Source organism: Caenorhabditis elegans, chromosome I (genome assembly GCF_000002985.6).
Source record: "Caenorhabditis elegans chromosome I".
NCBI lineage: Eukaryota > Metazoa > Nematoda > Chromadorea > Rhabditida > Rhabditidae > Caenorhabditis > Caenorhabditis elegans.
The window spans coordinates 10,736,687-10,750,323 of NC_003279.8; the positions used below are offsets into that span (position 1 = coordinate 10,736,687).

At 33.0% G+C, this 13,637-nt stretch overlaps 3 protein-coding genes and 2 non-coding genes across 5 annotated transcripts; 3 read left to right on the plus strand and 2 right to left on the minus strand.

Annotated features, from left to right (window-relative positions):
* The first annotated feature begins 10 nt into the window (after positions 1 to 10).
* On the plus strand, positions 11 to 3,228 carry nfs-1 (cysteine desulfurase). Its single transcript, NM_060411.8, has 10 exons — positions 11 to 131; positions 637 to 774; positions 819 to 938; positions 1,111 to 1,209; positions 1,255 to 1,348; positions 1,501 to 1,635; positions 1,686 to 1,841; positions 2,302 to 2,442; positions 2,752 to 2,918; positions 2,969 to 3,228. Exons 1-10 carry the CDS (start codon positions 63 to 65, stop codon positions 3,086 to 3,088), a joined length of 1,239 nt encoding a protein of 412 aa, NP_492812.2. The 5' UTR covers positions 11 to 62; the 3' UTR covers positions 3,089 to 3,228.
* Positions 3,229 to 3,610: 382 nt separating this feature from the next.
* B0205.5 (Transposase) lies at positions 3,611 to 3,709 on the plus strand (the record flags this gene model as incomplete). The annotated part of the gene is made up of 1 exon (NM_001375221.2): positions 3,611 to 3,709. One exon carries the CDS (start codon positions 3,611 to 3,613, stop codon positions 3,707 to 3,709), a length of 99 nt encoding a protein of 32 aa, NP_001361912.1.
* Positions 3,710 to 4,681: 972 nt separating this feature from the next.
* B0205.4 (L-Fucosyltransferase) lies at positions 4,682 to 7,729 on the minus strand. Its single transcript, NM_060413.6, has 10 exons — positions 7,648 to 7,729; positions 7,444 to 7,581; positions 7,103 to 7,228; positions 6,859 to 7,061; positions 6,655 to 6,813; positions 6,290 to 6,401; positions 5,191 to 5,339; positions 5,073 to 5,136; positions 4,897 to 5,030; positions 4,682 to 4,849 (listed from the first exon to the last, which is right to left on the minus strand). Exons 1-10 carry the CDS (start codon positions 7,661 to 7,663, stop codon positions 4,751 to 4,753), a joined length of 1,200 nt encoding a protein of 399 aa, NP_492814.2. The 5' UTR covers positions 7,664 to 7,729; the 3' UTR covers positions 4,682 to 4,750.
* Positions 7,730 to 13,343: 5,614 nt separating this feature from the next.
* On the minus strand, positions 13,344 to 13,468 carry H36N01.1. Its single transcript, NR_050521.1, has one exon. It is a non-coding gene; the product is annotated as an Unclassified non-coding RNA H36N01.1 (non-coding RNA).
* On the plus strand, positions 13,344 to 13,607 carry H36N01.4. Its single transcript, NR_050520.1, has one exon. It is a non-coding gene; the product is annotated as an Unclassified non-coding RNA H36N01.4 (non-coding RNA).
* The last annotated feature ends 30 nt before the right edge of the window (positions 13,608 to 13,637 follow it).

Sequence of the window (13,637 nt, forward strand, 5' to 3'; positions counted from 1 at the left end):
AGAGTTTTAGATTTAAAATGCTCAACGGACGAGTGCTCCTTCGATCGATTGCTCGCCGGACAATGGCATCGAAAATTGAGCCAGGATCTCCGCAGCCGATTTATTTGGATGTTCAGGCTACCGCGCCAATGGTAATTAAATGGAAATAATAAAGCATGATTAAAAATAATATAAAAAACTTGTATCTGGAAAAAATTAACGAAACTTTTCAGATACAATTTAGATTTCGAATGAGTTTTTTTCTAACCTAGGCACAGTTTAAGCTAGTAGGCATTCTAAAATTGCGGCTTATGGCCTAAAAAGGGCCTAAGCGAACAAAACCAGCAATAAATTATGATAATTATATGAAAACTGATTTACGACAGCGCTGCGACACTGAAAATATGACATTTTACAATACTTTGAACCCATATAATATTTTTTTTTTTATTTTTCATAAATTTTCAGAACATTTCATTGCGAAATTCAGTAGTTTGAGACCATTTTTGGTATTTAAAAAACCAATTTCTCAGTTTTCGGTTCTCTAAATGTGACTAAATTATTTTATTTCCAATTTAAGTGAAATCGTAGCTTAAGAAACTAGGAAAAAAATGTGCTGGGATTTTTTTTGAAATTCCAAATTTTAATATTTTACAGGATCCTCGAGTAGTCGACGCAATGCTTCCCTATATGATCAATGATTTCGGAAATCCTCATTCAAGAACTCATTCATACGGATGGAAAGCTGAAGAAGGCGTTGAACAAGCGAGAGAACATGTTGCAAATCTTATAAAGGTTTTTTTTTCTGAGAGTTTTATTCAATTTCCTTGTATTTTCAGGCAGATCCTCGTGACATCATCTTCACTTCTGGAGCCACTGAATCAAATAATTTGGCGATTAAAGGAGTTGCAAAGTTTCGAAAACAATCTGGAAAGAATCATATTATCACGCTGCAAACTGTAAGATTGCTATTATTAGTCCGCAGAAAATTCGCTTAAAACGGATTTCGCCACCAAACACCTAACGAGACCCATGGTTTGGAGGCGGAGCGCGTTTTCACATAGATTTCCAAAAGCGCATTTTTTGCGTCTCCATAATAATGAAATTAAAAGAAAAACGTTTATTTTCCAGGAGCACAAATGCGTTCTCGACTCGTGTCGATATTTGGAAAATGAAGGATTTAAAGTGACATATTTACCAGTTGATAAGGGAGGAATGGTTGATATGGAGGTACTTTTTTCAGTTAGAAAATATAGGAAATATCTGATATTTCAGCAACTTACTCAATCGATTACCGCGGAAACATGTCTTGTGTCTATTATGTTTGTCAATAATGAAATTGGAGTTATGCAGCCGATCAAGCAAATTGGTTTGTTTTTTTTTTCAAATCAGAGAAATACCCCAAAAAAGAAGCTAAATTTAACTAAAATATCTAAGTTTTTCAGTTTTGACTCTCTCATCGCAGAATTCAGTATTTTAAGTATTTAAAAGAAATTTAACGAAAAAAATAAAAAATTTCAGGTGAACTATGCCGTTCAAAAGGTGTATACTTTCACACAGATGCCGCACAAGCTACTGGAAAAGTTCCAATTGATGTAAATGAAATGAAAATTGATTTAATGTCAATTTCTGCGCATAAAATCTACGGACCAAAAGGTAATTTTCATTCTTCAGATTTCAAATTCTTCAAAAGCTCCGATTTCCAGGTGCCGGAGCCCTTTACGTTCGTCGTCGTCCACGTGTTCGTATTGAAGCTCAAATGTCTGGTGGAGGACAGGAAAGAGGATTACGATCTGGTACTGTAGCTGCTCCATTGTGCATTGGACTTGGGGAAGCTGCTAAAATTGCTGATAAGGAGATGGGTATGGTTTTTTTTTTGAATTTTTAACACAATTATTGGTATTTCAGACATAAAAAATTAGAAATGTTTGAAAGATATCTTTAAAATCTAAATTTTTTTAATTAAAAAAAACTATTTTATATTACGGTTTTTGTTAAACTTTAACTTTAATAAAACTGTCCCTAAAAACTTCATTTTTTCTGAGAAATTCGAATTTTTTATAAAAACGGACCGTTCAATTAAAAAACAATTGTAAGAAACAAATGGTTTGACACATTTTACTAAAAAATATCTAGAAAAAGTTGAAAATTTTCTATTAAAATATCTCTAAAAACCGCATTTTATTTAAAAAAAAAGCTTAACACTTTCGTATTAAGAATGCCATCAAAATTTCTATTAGTCGAAAATTCAATGATAGGATTGAAATTTTGGAAAAAAATGAAGAAACCCAGTAGAAAATTTTGAAAATCAAATTATTTCAGCAATGGATAAAGCTCATGTTGAACGATTATCTCAAATGCTTATCAACGGAATCAGTGATAAATTGCCACATATTATCAGAAATGGAGATGCTAGGCATGCTTATCCCGGTTGTGTCAATCTCTCATTTGCATATGTTGAAGGTACGGGAATTTAAACTAATTAAACTCGGAAATTCCCGGGTAAAAATGTTTGAAATTAAAAAATACCGCAAAAGAAAATAGAGAAAAATTCAAATTCAAATTTTAAAGACGCCATTTTTCAATTTCGGATAGTCCTCGGTGCTTGAATTTTCTCTAAAATGAGAACCAATCAACGATCCACTCCGCCCACTTTTAGACCAATCAGCCAGAGTAGGCGGAGTCCGAAGACTGTGATTGGTCTTGTAGTTCTCATTTTAGAAGATTGTCAAGCGTTTCCAAAACTACCAAAACCAACTTTTTTTTTTCTAGGTGAGTCCCTTCTGATGGCTCTAAAATCGATTGCTCTTTCTTCTGGAAGTGCTTGTACATCTGCTTCATTGGAACCTTCATACGTACTTCGTGCAATCGGATCCGAAGAAGACTTGGCTCATTCTTCGATTCGATTCGGATTGGGAAGATTTACAACTGACGAGGAGGTAAGAACACATTCCGTTTAAGTTTCAAAAAATTCATCAAATAATTTCAGGTGAAGCATACAATTGATCTATGCATTCGTGAAACAAATCGGCTCCGTGATTTGAGTCCTCTCTGGGAAATGGTTCAAGAGGGTATCGATTTGAAGAGTATTCAATGGACCCAACATTAAATATTTCTAAATTTTAAAAATTTGAATTTTCTCGTTTAGCTTTTTTTGTTTGTTTTGTGTCTCATTATTTATCTAGTTGCCAAAAAATATATTTTTTTGTTTGATATTTATATATTTTTCAAGTAAATTAGTTGTTGAAAAGCATTGCGTTCAAAAAATAACCATTTTTATCACAGAGCCCGAAGCTATCGATGAAACATGCTTCACCAAAATTTTACGATGTAATAATGTTAATACTCAATGGTATTCAAAAGACAGCCATTTTTGGCTCACCACCAAACCATTGAGGGCCATCTTTGTGCAATCCTCTTTTCAACAGAGTACGTATTTTTTACCTTACAAAATGTCAAACTCTACGTGACCGTGGAAAGTTTAATCTCAGGCCATAACAATTTATTAAATATTCTTTTCTTAAATATTTAAACTAATCTCTAAATTTTCAGAGCACGTGCTGACGGGAAAACGTTGAGCAATGAAGACCTCGAGAACAAAATTCGAGCTGCCGAATCAATTAAAAAGGCTATGCTGAACGAACGTATGATTGAGCACGTTAAGTCCAAGCTCACCAAGCGTGGTGTTAAGGTGTGGGACAAACTCGCTTCAAGAGTCTCATTTTTGTAAATTTTCAGAATTTTTTGTTATCTTCTAGAAGTAATAGTTTTTTGTTTTCCTTTCTACATTTTTTTCAAATAAACATTTTTTCTTAGTTTTTTAAAGGGAAACCGAAAATTTATTGGGCTGAATTATTCAAAAAATAACAGATTTTTCAGATTTTTGGAAGCTTTGAACCAGCTCAAAAAATCCTTACCTATGTGAAAATGGGAATTTTTCTACTCGTTTCCGGTTCATCAATGTCATCCTTACACACCGGCTTATTAGATTACCGTATATCTTCTATTAATATGGCCTCCCTATTAGTCTTGCACTCCCTAATAGTCTTGCATTTACTTTTTTTTTATTGCATGCCCGTCTCGTTAATTTCAGGATTTCAACAAAAAATTTTGCCTATTTTGCAACAGTTTTTCACAATATTTCTAGATTGAAGTTTTTGAACTTATATGTTACAATTAAAATCAAATTTTCTGAATTTTTACATAAGATTCGAGCTTTTTCAAAAAAAAAACTAGTAAGCTCAAAGTCAGAAAAATGTTCGGAAAATTAGTATTGCACTCCCTAATAGTCTTACACTCCCTATTAGTATTGCAAGCGGGAAGACCATCGAAAAATAGTATTGCAGCCATATTAATAGAAGAAATACGGTAAGTTTTTCAGAAAACTCAATCTGGAGGTGTTCTTATGAAATCACCACGTTTCAAAATCGTGATTTTTACTAGAAATGCACCTATAGTGAGCTCTAGTGAGCTTAAGCACATGGTGTCCGATTGTCCCATAACGGGTTGATCTACAAAAAGCGGGGGTTTTTCCACAAGAAATGTGACGCCAGCACGTTCTTAACCAAGCGAAATCAGGTGAGAAGTCTGCGTCTAAATTCCCACTTTTTTCGTAGATCACAACGAAATGGGGCATCATAATATAAGTTTTTTTGGTTTAGTTATTAGTTGCAAGTAGAAACTCCTTTTGGTTGATTTTTCTAAATATCATCGTTCATTCAAGTCCACCAATAGTATTCACAGGTTCATAAAAATTGAGATCAAAATGCATTTACTCTAAAGCCGTCCAGGACTTTAAAAAATATTCAGTTTTATTTGTCATCTTCTCCATCACAGATCCCGGCGCTGGCCAGTGTTTGTAGTAATATACCTGAAAATTAAATTTCACGATAAAGACAAAATTTTTTGATAACTGACATCCGGTGATGCATTGACATTTAAATATGCACTCCACCATCCAAAAGTTCCAGTTGAAATAATAACACTATCACAAGATTTTAGAATTGCCATGTCAACTTCTCGAGGTCCCGGACAGAAGAAATGTAGAGTTTCTAGAAAAGATAAAAAGGATTACGGTAGATTACGGTAGCTACCTTTTCCCAGTTTAAGATTCCGTCTCGCCCAAGCCACGTTATCAGAGCAGATAATAAATGCCACCTGAAACTATTTTTTGTTTTGAATTCGAACTTCAAATTTAATTTTCAGCCACACATTCTCATAAATTTTTGAAATCTGTTGGATGGCTCGTTTATAATATTCAATTGGTGTATCCACGTGTCCATGTATTCGATTACGGGAATTCATTGAAATATCCATTCCATGACGAATATGAACACCAACCATCATTGTTTTCGCGAATGCTGCAATTTTATAATTTTTTAAAATCGGAAAATGGTTTTTAGTTTGATGAAATTGAAACAATTTAAAAAGCTGAGCTTCAGGCGTACAGGCTTACCACATGCCAGCCTACCTACTATATATTTTCTAGATTTTTTTTCAATGTAGGCAGAAAAGAGCCTGCCTACATGTAAATTTTATGCGAACGTTATAAAATTAGCTTCCAATAAACTATGTAGTTGGAATAAGAAATTTATCTTTTTTTTTAAATCCACAATGAGCAGATACCAAAAGCGAAAGTTTATTTTTTAACGTTCGCATGTAATTTACATGTAGGCAGGCATGTAGGCATGAAGTAGGCAGGTTCTTTTATGCCTACATTGAAGACTTAAAAGTTATCTGTTACTTTGTCGCCTCCTGTTCCACTGAGAAATAATGGAAAGTACAATAAACAAAAAAAGTTGAGTACAGAAACTGTCGACTTAAAAAATTTAAGAATAGCCAAGAATTTGGCGGTGTCTATTTTAGATTATGTAGAACATTACATGGTAACGTAACTATCAACATTAAGCACGACATCACAAAAAAAAATCGGGGAAAAATACTCCAAATTTGAATCAATCGATATATTGTTTGGTTGTGTTGTTTAATTTAAGTTTTAACTCTCTTTCACAAATATGCAAAAGAAAGTTTTTAACAATAAAAATGGTGATCGCAAAAAAGCTGAAATTCGGCTCCGCCATATCTTGAATTTTTTTTCCATTTTACATCGAATTTTCTTGTATTTCTCCTACTATATTTTTACTGAAAAGAATGAGGACTATCATCTTAAAAACGGCTCTTACCCAGAAAATATAAAATTTGATATCCTGCGCCTTAATTAATTACCACCTTTTGAAATAACTTCTACCATTGTTTTTTGAGAACATGTGGCTTAGTTAAAAATTATTTGCAAAATAAAATAGAAACGTACCATCTTCCTCAGGTAATTCCAAAGCTTGATCATCATTTGCCACATTTGTCTCGATAACTCTTGCATTTCGGACTGTCAAAGAAATTCCAACATTTTCCAGAAATTCGTCCACCTTTAAAAATTGAATTTAAATATTCTATCTGGGCGAGATGGTCCTGGGGCGCCTCACGACCTACCTTCCGCCTTTTATCCAGATGATTTTTCAGGAAAAATTGAATAACCGTAAATTATTTTTTACATAAAGTTTAAAAATTTACCCGTAGTTGGAAAGTCACAAAACTGAAAATTGAAACTGTCGATTTTTCCGGTTTTTTTCGGTGATTTGTTGGGTGTATATTCCAGTATATTATATTCCAAAAACTAACCCTTTTTCTTACAGGATCCATAAAAGTGAATAGTTTCTTAACAATTTTCTGAGAATCCGGATGGAAATAACGGAAATTTTGGAAATATCCATCTATTCTTTCAATTATTCGAGAATCATTGAAAAGTATGGTACTAAGATTACGGTAGGCACAGCAGCTCTGAAAATGTCTAATTTTTGGAAATCTTAAAAAATGTAAGCTTACAGTCAAAGTAATTTTTGATGCATTTAGGTCTTCTGCTAGCTGTCTACTCAGATCCTCTCCAACAAACTGTATTGAATCATTAAAAGTCGTTTCAAAATCAAATGCTCTTCGGAGAGTAGTTGTTGATGGAATTAAAAGTATTGACCCAGTTTCTCTAGCAATTGATAAAAGACCAGCCACTTGGAACATCAAATTTCCAATTCCTTAAAAGTTTTTGATTGTGATTCTAGAACTTTCAACTTACCTTGACTATAACCGAAATCTGAGAAAATATATCTCTTTCCGGAATTCTCCAAAACTGAAACTCTATTTATAACATTTTCAACATTTGATATGGGCCATGGACAGTTGTCCAAAGTTGCTTCGTTTCCTGAAAATTAAAAATTAAAATATTTTCAGAACCATTGCGAGCAGCACTCCAACTCCAAAGCACTCCTTTTCTTAATTAAAAAAAATTTCAGTTGCAATTTTTTGTAATTTTTGAATTTCCGCGCAAATTAATAACCTAGCTTTAACATTTTTGAATATTATGAATCCGACACAGTTCCCTTCCGGGTTACTAACTCCATTTAAAAGAGTACTCACCTGATTGATAAAATACATTTTTCTTCATGTACGTAGCTGGCCTTTCTTCAGGTGTCAACCGTGTTTTTGATAAATTGAATAGAAATAGAATGTAGACACATAATCCAATAAATATTGAATGATACAAGGAGCGAGTTACTGAAACATAGACAATTAAATTTGTATATATACTTTAAGAATCTATTTTTTAATCAATATAATTACCTGAAAATCTAGTCATATTAATTGGAGAGTTATGAATTTTTGTCACTTATTATCGTAGAAGTTCTGGAGACGTAGAACGAAAAAGGGGAAAATAAGTAAGAGTGAGAGTTTTTCTAGGTCATTTCTCTTGTTTTCCGTCATATGGATCAGTACATTTAGATGAACAAAAGAAAAGGTTTCGAGGTGATAACATAATCTTGTGTATTGATTAGAGATATCTCTTAAAATTTTGGAAAGCTGAAAAACAGTCATTCGAGATGGAAATGTTTTTTTTAAAAAGAAAGACAATTGTATGGGAATGATTTTGGTTTTTATTAAATAATATCATTAATATTTTTTTAGAATTTTTTTTTAAAAGCCTACTCTCTTAAACTGGAAACACACCGAATTAACTTTAAATGTCTGAAATCCAATAAAGAAAAAATACTGGTTATAATTATTAAATTTTTTTGTTTTAAAAACATAATAAAATACTAAATAGTTTTATAACTTTTATAAGTTTTATAATTTAATGTTTCTTCAATTTTTTCAAAAATGTTTTTTTGGAGAAAAATTATTATTTTTCTGTAAGAATTTTTCAATATTAGCCATGTTAGTTTTTGAGGACAACTGCAACAAATAAACATTTGTAAGAAGGCAAATAAAATCAATTGTTCTACAACATTAAAAAACCTATTAAATTTCAGGAGTAAATGTACTATTCAGATTTGAGAGCTGGAAATCCTCGCCCATTTATTTTTCCTTCAAAAATTGTTGTAGAATGTAGATAGGAGTACGGTAAATTGAGTTTTTGTCCCTCTTCACAGCGCCTATCTACAAAGAGATAAAATTACTACCGTATTCCAATTTCAAAAAATATAAGAATTAAATTATAAATTTAGGTGATTGATTCATTTTTTTTGAAATTTTCCCACCAACTCTACAATATTTATTAAACAACAAGACCTTTTCCATCGCCCAGAATGCGTCTCCATTAACATTGTGGAAGTGAGGCAGGCGAAAGGCGCCACCAGTTCGCCTCACCGGATGGAATGTACAATTGTTCCACAGCTCTCATAGTATTCCCAGACTGATTGAAACCAAAATAAATTGTTATTTCCTGAAATTGAAATCGAATCCCCATCGGTCTCCTCTTCCCATATGTTTGCCTTCCGCAACAGTAAAGTGAAAGTTTTCGTATGAAAAAACAAAGAGCCAAGGTTTTTTTCTTCCCAGTTTCGTGCCAAGACCCAGATGTCTTTATTTATTTATTTTATAGTAACGCGGTCAAAAAACAAAAATAGTCTGTGATGGTGGTAGAGGGCGAGGTGTCTGTTTCTGGGAGGGGTACACAAAAAAATGTCTCAAAATAAGTAAATACTGAGAAGAAGAAGAGGAAGAAATGAGAGATGCCAGTGACAATATACTGAACTGTTTATTTGTTTTGCCCTCTTGCTCCTTCGATTTCAAATTCAAAGTGTGGCTTTTGACTGGAAATTTTTGGTTTTTGGTATTTCTCGAGTGATGACGGTTTTACTGGTTCTTGACGATTTAAAATAGATTTCAATTTAGTTTATTTTTTGGGTTTAAAAATTTTTAGAGGAATTTCAGAATTTAATTTTAAAGGTGGAGTAGACCCAGTAGGGCTTTTGTCTATTATACTTCAAAGAACTTAGATTTTTCATAATTTCCGGTCAAAGTTTTGGCAAACTGCCAAAACTTTGAATGTTTTAATACTAGTAATTAAAACAAAATAAATAACAGTATTAAAAGTGTAGGAAATTTTTTTTGGTCGACTTCCAAAATTATGAGTAGCAAAAACTGAGCAATTGTCACTTTTTAACAGTGAATAAAACATTTTCAAATTTTTTTTTGAAACGAAAACCCAACTCTACCTCCAAAAAAAAGGTTTTGAAATAAATTTTCAAGTTTAAAGTTGCCGTTTGCCGGAATAAATTTAACGCCAACTTTTAGGCAAGGTACTTTTCGAGTTTTTAACAAAAATAAATATTATTTTCAGATTGACCAGACCTCTTTCGACAGTTTTATATAAATTTTACTGAAATAGGTACTTTTGTACTTCTGCCGAAAATATGCCCCTGCTACCAATCACCCCATTTTTCACTCAAATTCAAACAAAATCATCTTTCTCAAACTTTTGTTTACATGAAAATACAATAATTTTGCGGCCTTGTTCCAATTGCAGTGTACTTTCTGACATTATTCTTGTTTTCTTGCCGCATTCTGCCGTACTCATAAACTCGCTGACCCCATAGATTCTCCGCCGCCAGCAGATTTTATTTGTCAAGGCCAATTTTCTGATTTTTCATTCTACGGCAAAGTGCATCTTTTTTGGCCGGCGCGGTCGGACATTGGAAAACATAAAAAGTAGGAGAAAAATATTTGATTTCCAAGAAATTGTATAAAGAAGACTATAGTTTCTTATTGATTTCATAGGAAATAGTAGAACTGCAAAAAATTATTCAGGCATACACTTTGCAGTAGGCACGTGGCAGGCAGATAATTTTAAATTTTTTTCCTGTTTTCAAAAATGTTTTAAGATGACCAATGATTTCATAAACTTACTATATTAAATGCCGTAGCTTAAAGATCACAAGAAAATGTTTCGAATCCATAAAAGAAGCAATTCTCGTGATACATATTAACCACGCAATTTTTTATAATTTAATGTTCTCTTGAGAAACCAGAGCTCAAGAAAAAAATGACAGAGATATTCTCAATTTTTGAGCACACTAAAATCTCTGACCCCAAGACGACATTAATGTGCTTGGCCAATGTTCAGAATTTTTGGGATTTTGGAGGTTTTTTTAAATTCTAATATAAATTCTTCCAAAAAAGGTAAAATAATGGGTCTCGTCACGATAAACTTAAAATTCAAATTCTCCAAAGCAATTACCTTTGGTGATAGAAATTCAAAAAGAGAGACGGCTCGAAAAGTGCCCCTAGAAAAGTGATAACGATGTGAACTTTCGAATTAAAGTGTTGACGCAAAAAATATGTTTCAAACTTATTTTCGAATTCCCGATTTGTCTCTTTTGCAATTCATTTCTAGTTGATAAGAGGGTTGACTCTCCCGATTCCATTTCTTTTTCTCTGAAAATTTTTTCAAGAACTGAACATTTCAATTCTTTTACGAATCGTTCTCTTGGTGAGCAGGAGATTTTTGTTGCAAAAATTGTGTTCAAGCCTCAAACACCAGTGACCAGAATCTCTTTCTTTCAAGTTTCACAACATAATAGAAAAATCCTTTTAGTGCAATATCTTGGCTCTTCCGTGGTGGTCTTGCCAGTTGACAGTTTTACAGTAGTTTTATGAAAACTACAGTATAGTTTCATTAAAAAAATTTTTTTCTGGAACTCTAGTTAATAAGAGAAAAGATTTCTTAAACTTTTCGGTCCTGACATGCTCAAAAATTTTCAACTACCGTACTTCATGCATATCTTTAAATTTTCCCCTATTTCTCTCGTTTTTTTATTACGGAAACACTAAATTCTGAGAATGCAGCAAATTTGACGCGCAAAATATCTCATAGCGAAAACTACAGTAACCCTTTATATACCTACTGTAGCGCTTTGTGTCGATTTACGGGCTCGATTTTTGAAATAAATATATTTTCGAACTGCGAGAACAAACTTTTTTTTTCACTTTCCTTCGAAATTTTTTAAATTTAAATTTGAAAATCGAGCCCGTAAATCGACACAAGAGCTACAGTAGTCATTTACAGTGATTTTCGCTACGAGATATTTTGCGCGTCAAATATATTGCGCAATACGCATTAATAGAATTGTTTGTTTCCGTAATATCGGTAGAGCAAATGTGCATCACCGTAGTGAAAACATCTGTTTATCTCCCGAAAGCCATCCCTCACTTCCTCTATTCGAAAAAAAAACGGGCCCAGTACATCTCAACGGTCACCTGCTAAATTTGAAATTCAGTGGGGGGAAGGCCCATCTGCTAGAGAGTGTATCTCTCTTCTTTTTTCGATTCGTCTAGACCCATTTTGCAGACGAAAAGGCACATGATACCCATTCCCCAACAATTCAAACTAAATTTGCAAAAAAACATAGGTTCACATTATATTCATATGGGGAGACCCTTCTAGTGGATCATACACCGATACCTTATCACATTTTCTGTTAACAATTTGAAACAGACATACACAAAAAAGAATGGAAAAGAGTTTCATGGTTTGAATTTCGGAGATCACAGGGCAACCGGCGGGAACATTGGCGCCCGCCGCCACAATTGTGATCTCTTATTTTAAGCGATCACTTTTTGGAGAAAGAGAGCGAGCGGGGCGCAAGAAGGGTCGCACGTGAATGACGAGGCATCTATGTGTGGCTCCGCCCGTTTTTGTTGACTTGTTTCTCTGTCTAGTGTACTTTAACACACAATTCAGTAAGTCTTTTCCTCTTCTTCTCCTGTGCCCGGAGAAGAAGAAAAAGACAGGTGGGTTTTGATGATGATCCACGAAAATAACCGTCAGATGATTATGTAAGAGACACTTTTTGATCGTTTTCAATTGAAAATAGAACGTAGCAAATTGAAAATAGTTTTCGTCGTGTTTTTTGAAAAGTTATTTTTTTGTGAAAAACATGAGTGTTTTCTATGTTTTGCATGTTTTCTGCTCTTTTTCAGTTATTTACAAAATGCAGCAAAAGATTGTTTAGAAAGATTGAAAAGACTTAGCGCGTATAGTTTGATCTATTGGTGGGGGTGGAGTCAGTGCATCTAATTTTACGCGCAATTTTATTATGAAAAAAAAAAAAAAAGAAAAAAAAGAAAAAAAAATTTCTTTGAAAAGCAAAAAAATTGCCAAAAATTGGAGATTAGAAAACTTTTAAAAAAAATCGGCAACTCTATTACGGGAACACAAACTTGTGAGAATGCGTATTTCACAACATATTTGACGCGCAGAATGTCTCGTAGCGAAAACTTGACTACTCTAACGCTTATGTCGATTTACGTGCTCGATGTTCGAAATCCTTTGATTTAATAAAATTCATCTCGAAGATCGAGCCCGTAAATCGACACAAGCGCTACAGTAGTCATGTTTTCGCTACGAGATATTTTGCGCGTAAAATATGTTTTGCAATACGCATTCTAAAAACTTTGTGTTCCCGTAATAACCAAAGTGCTTCGAAGTTTTACGAGAAAAATCCAATTTTTTGGAACTATTGTTAACGACATGTTTAGAAAAAGGTGTTTCTTCAAAAAAAAAGAAGGAAAATTGACAGAATTTCAAGGAAATTTACAAAAAAAAATCGAATTTTAATTACATTTCTGCTATATTTATGAAAAAAATTCGTAAGAAACTGTTATTTTTCCTCAAAAAAAAAGAAAAAAAAAACCAAAATTAATATTATATACTTTTAGAAAAATATTTTTTTTTTCGAAAAAATATAATATATTCTCCAAAGTTTTTCCAGCTCAAAGAAATTTTCGCCTTTCTTTAATTAAAAAATTTGAATTTGAAACCTTCATATTTTCTGTACTTTTTCGTAAACTCCGGTGTTTGCACAGTGTAGATTTACGAACTCTGATTTTTTTTTCTTGAAATCATTTTTTTACCAAAATCTTCTCTCACGATTTCCTCTCTTTAAAAAACTCATGTTTTATTCCTAATAGTGAGTTCGTTTGGGGCGAGCTTGCTGCTTTTTCGCTTTATATCTTCTTTTTTTCGTTTCCCCTTTTTCTTTTCCGTCTCAAAGTTCATAAAACAGTTTTGCACTTTCTCGTAAACAACTCTCGCATGGGGTCGCTCAGAAGTTGATCTCTGAAACCTCTGTCGCCGGCCGCCAACCAACGAGAAAAAAAAGCATTCCCAATGTCCTCTTTTCTATTTTTTTTTTCTTCATATTATTTCTCAAGGAAAGACATATCGGTTTACTTTTCCATCATTTGACGAGAACATGTGATGGAAAAAATGGTGGAAAAGTGGGCAAAAATGGATTGTGATAAGAAACTTTTTTTTTGCAAAAAAATCTTCC

Bases quoted from the DNA above. Each gene is read 5' to 3' on its own strand.
- nfs-1 (NM_060411.8), top strand. From the start codon at position 63: ATGGCATCGAAAATTGAGCCAGGATCTCCGCAGCCGATTTATTTGGAT. The intron at 775-818 runs GTTTTTTTTTCT...TTGTATTTTCAG, and splicing joins ATGTTGCAAATCTTATAAAG to GCAGATCCTCGTGACATCAT. The intron at 2,443-2,751 runs GTACGGGAATTT...TTTTTTTTCTAG, and splicing joins CTCATTTGCATATGTTGAAG to GTGAGTCCCTTCTGATGGCT.
- B0205.4 (NM_060413.6), bottom strand. The intron at 7,229-7,443 runs GTGAGTACTCTT...TTTAATTTTCAG, and splicing joins AAATGTATTTTATCAATCAG to GAAACGAAGCAACTTTGGAC. The intron at 5,340-6,289 runs GTACGTTTCTAT...ATAAAATTGCAG, and splicing joins GGAATTACCTGAGGAAGATG to CATTCGCGAAAACAATGATG.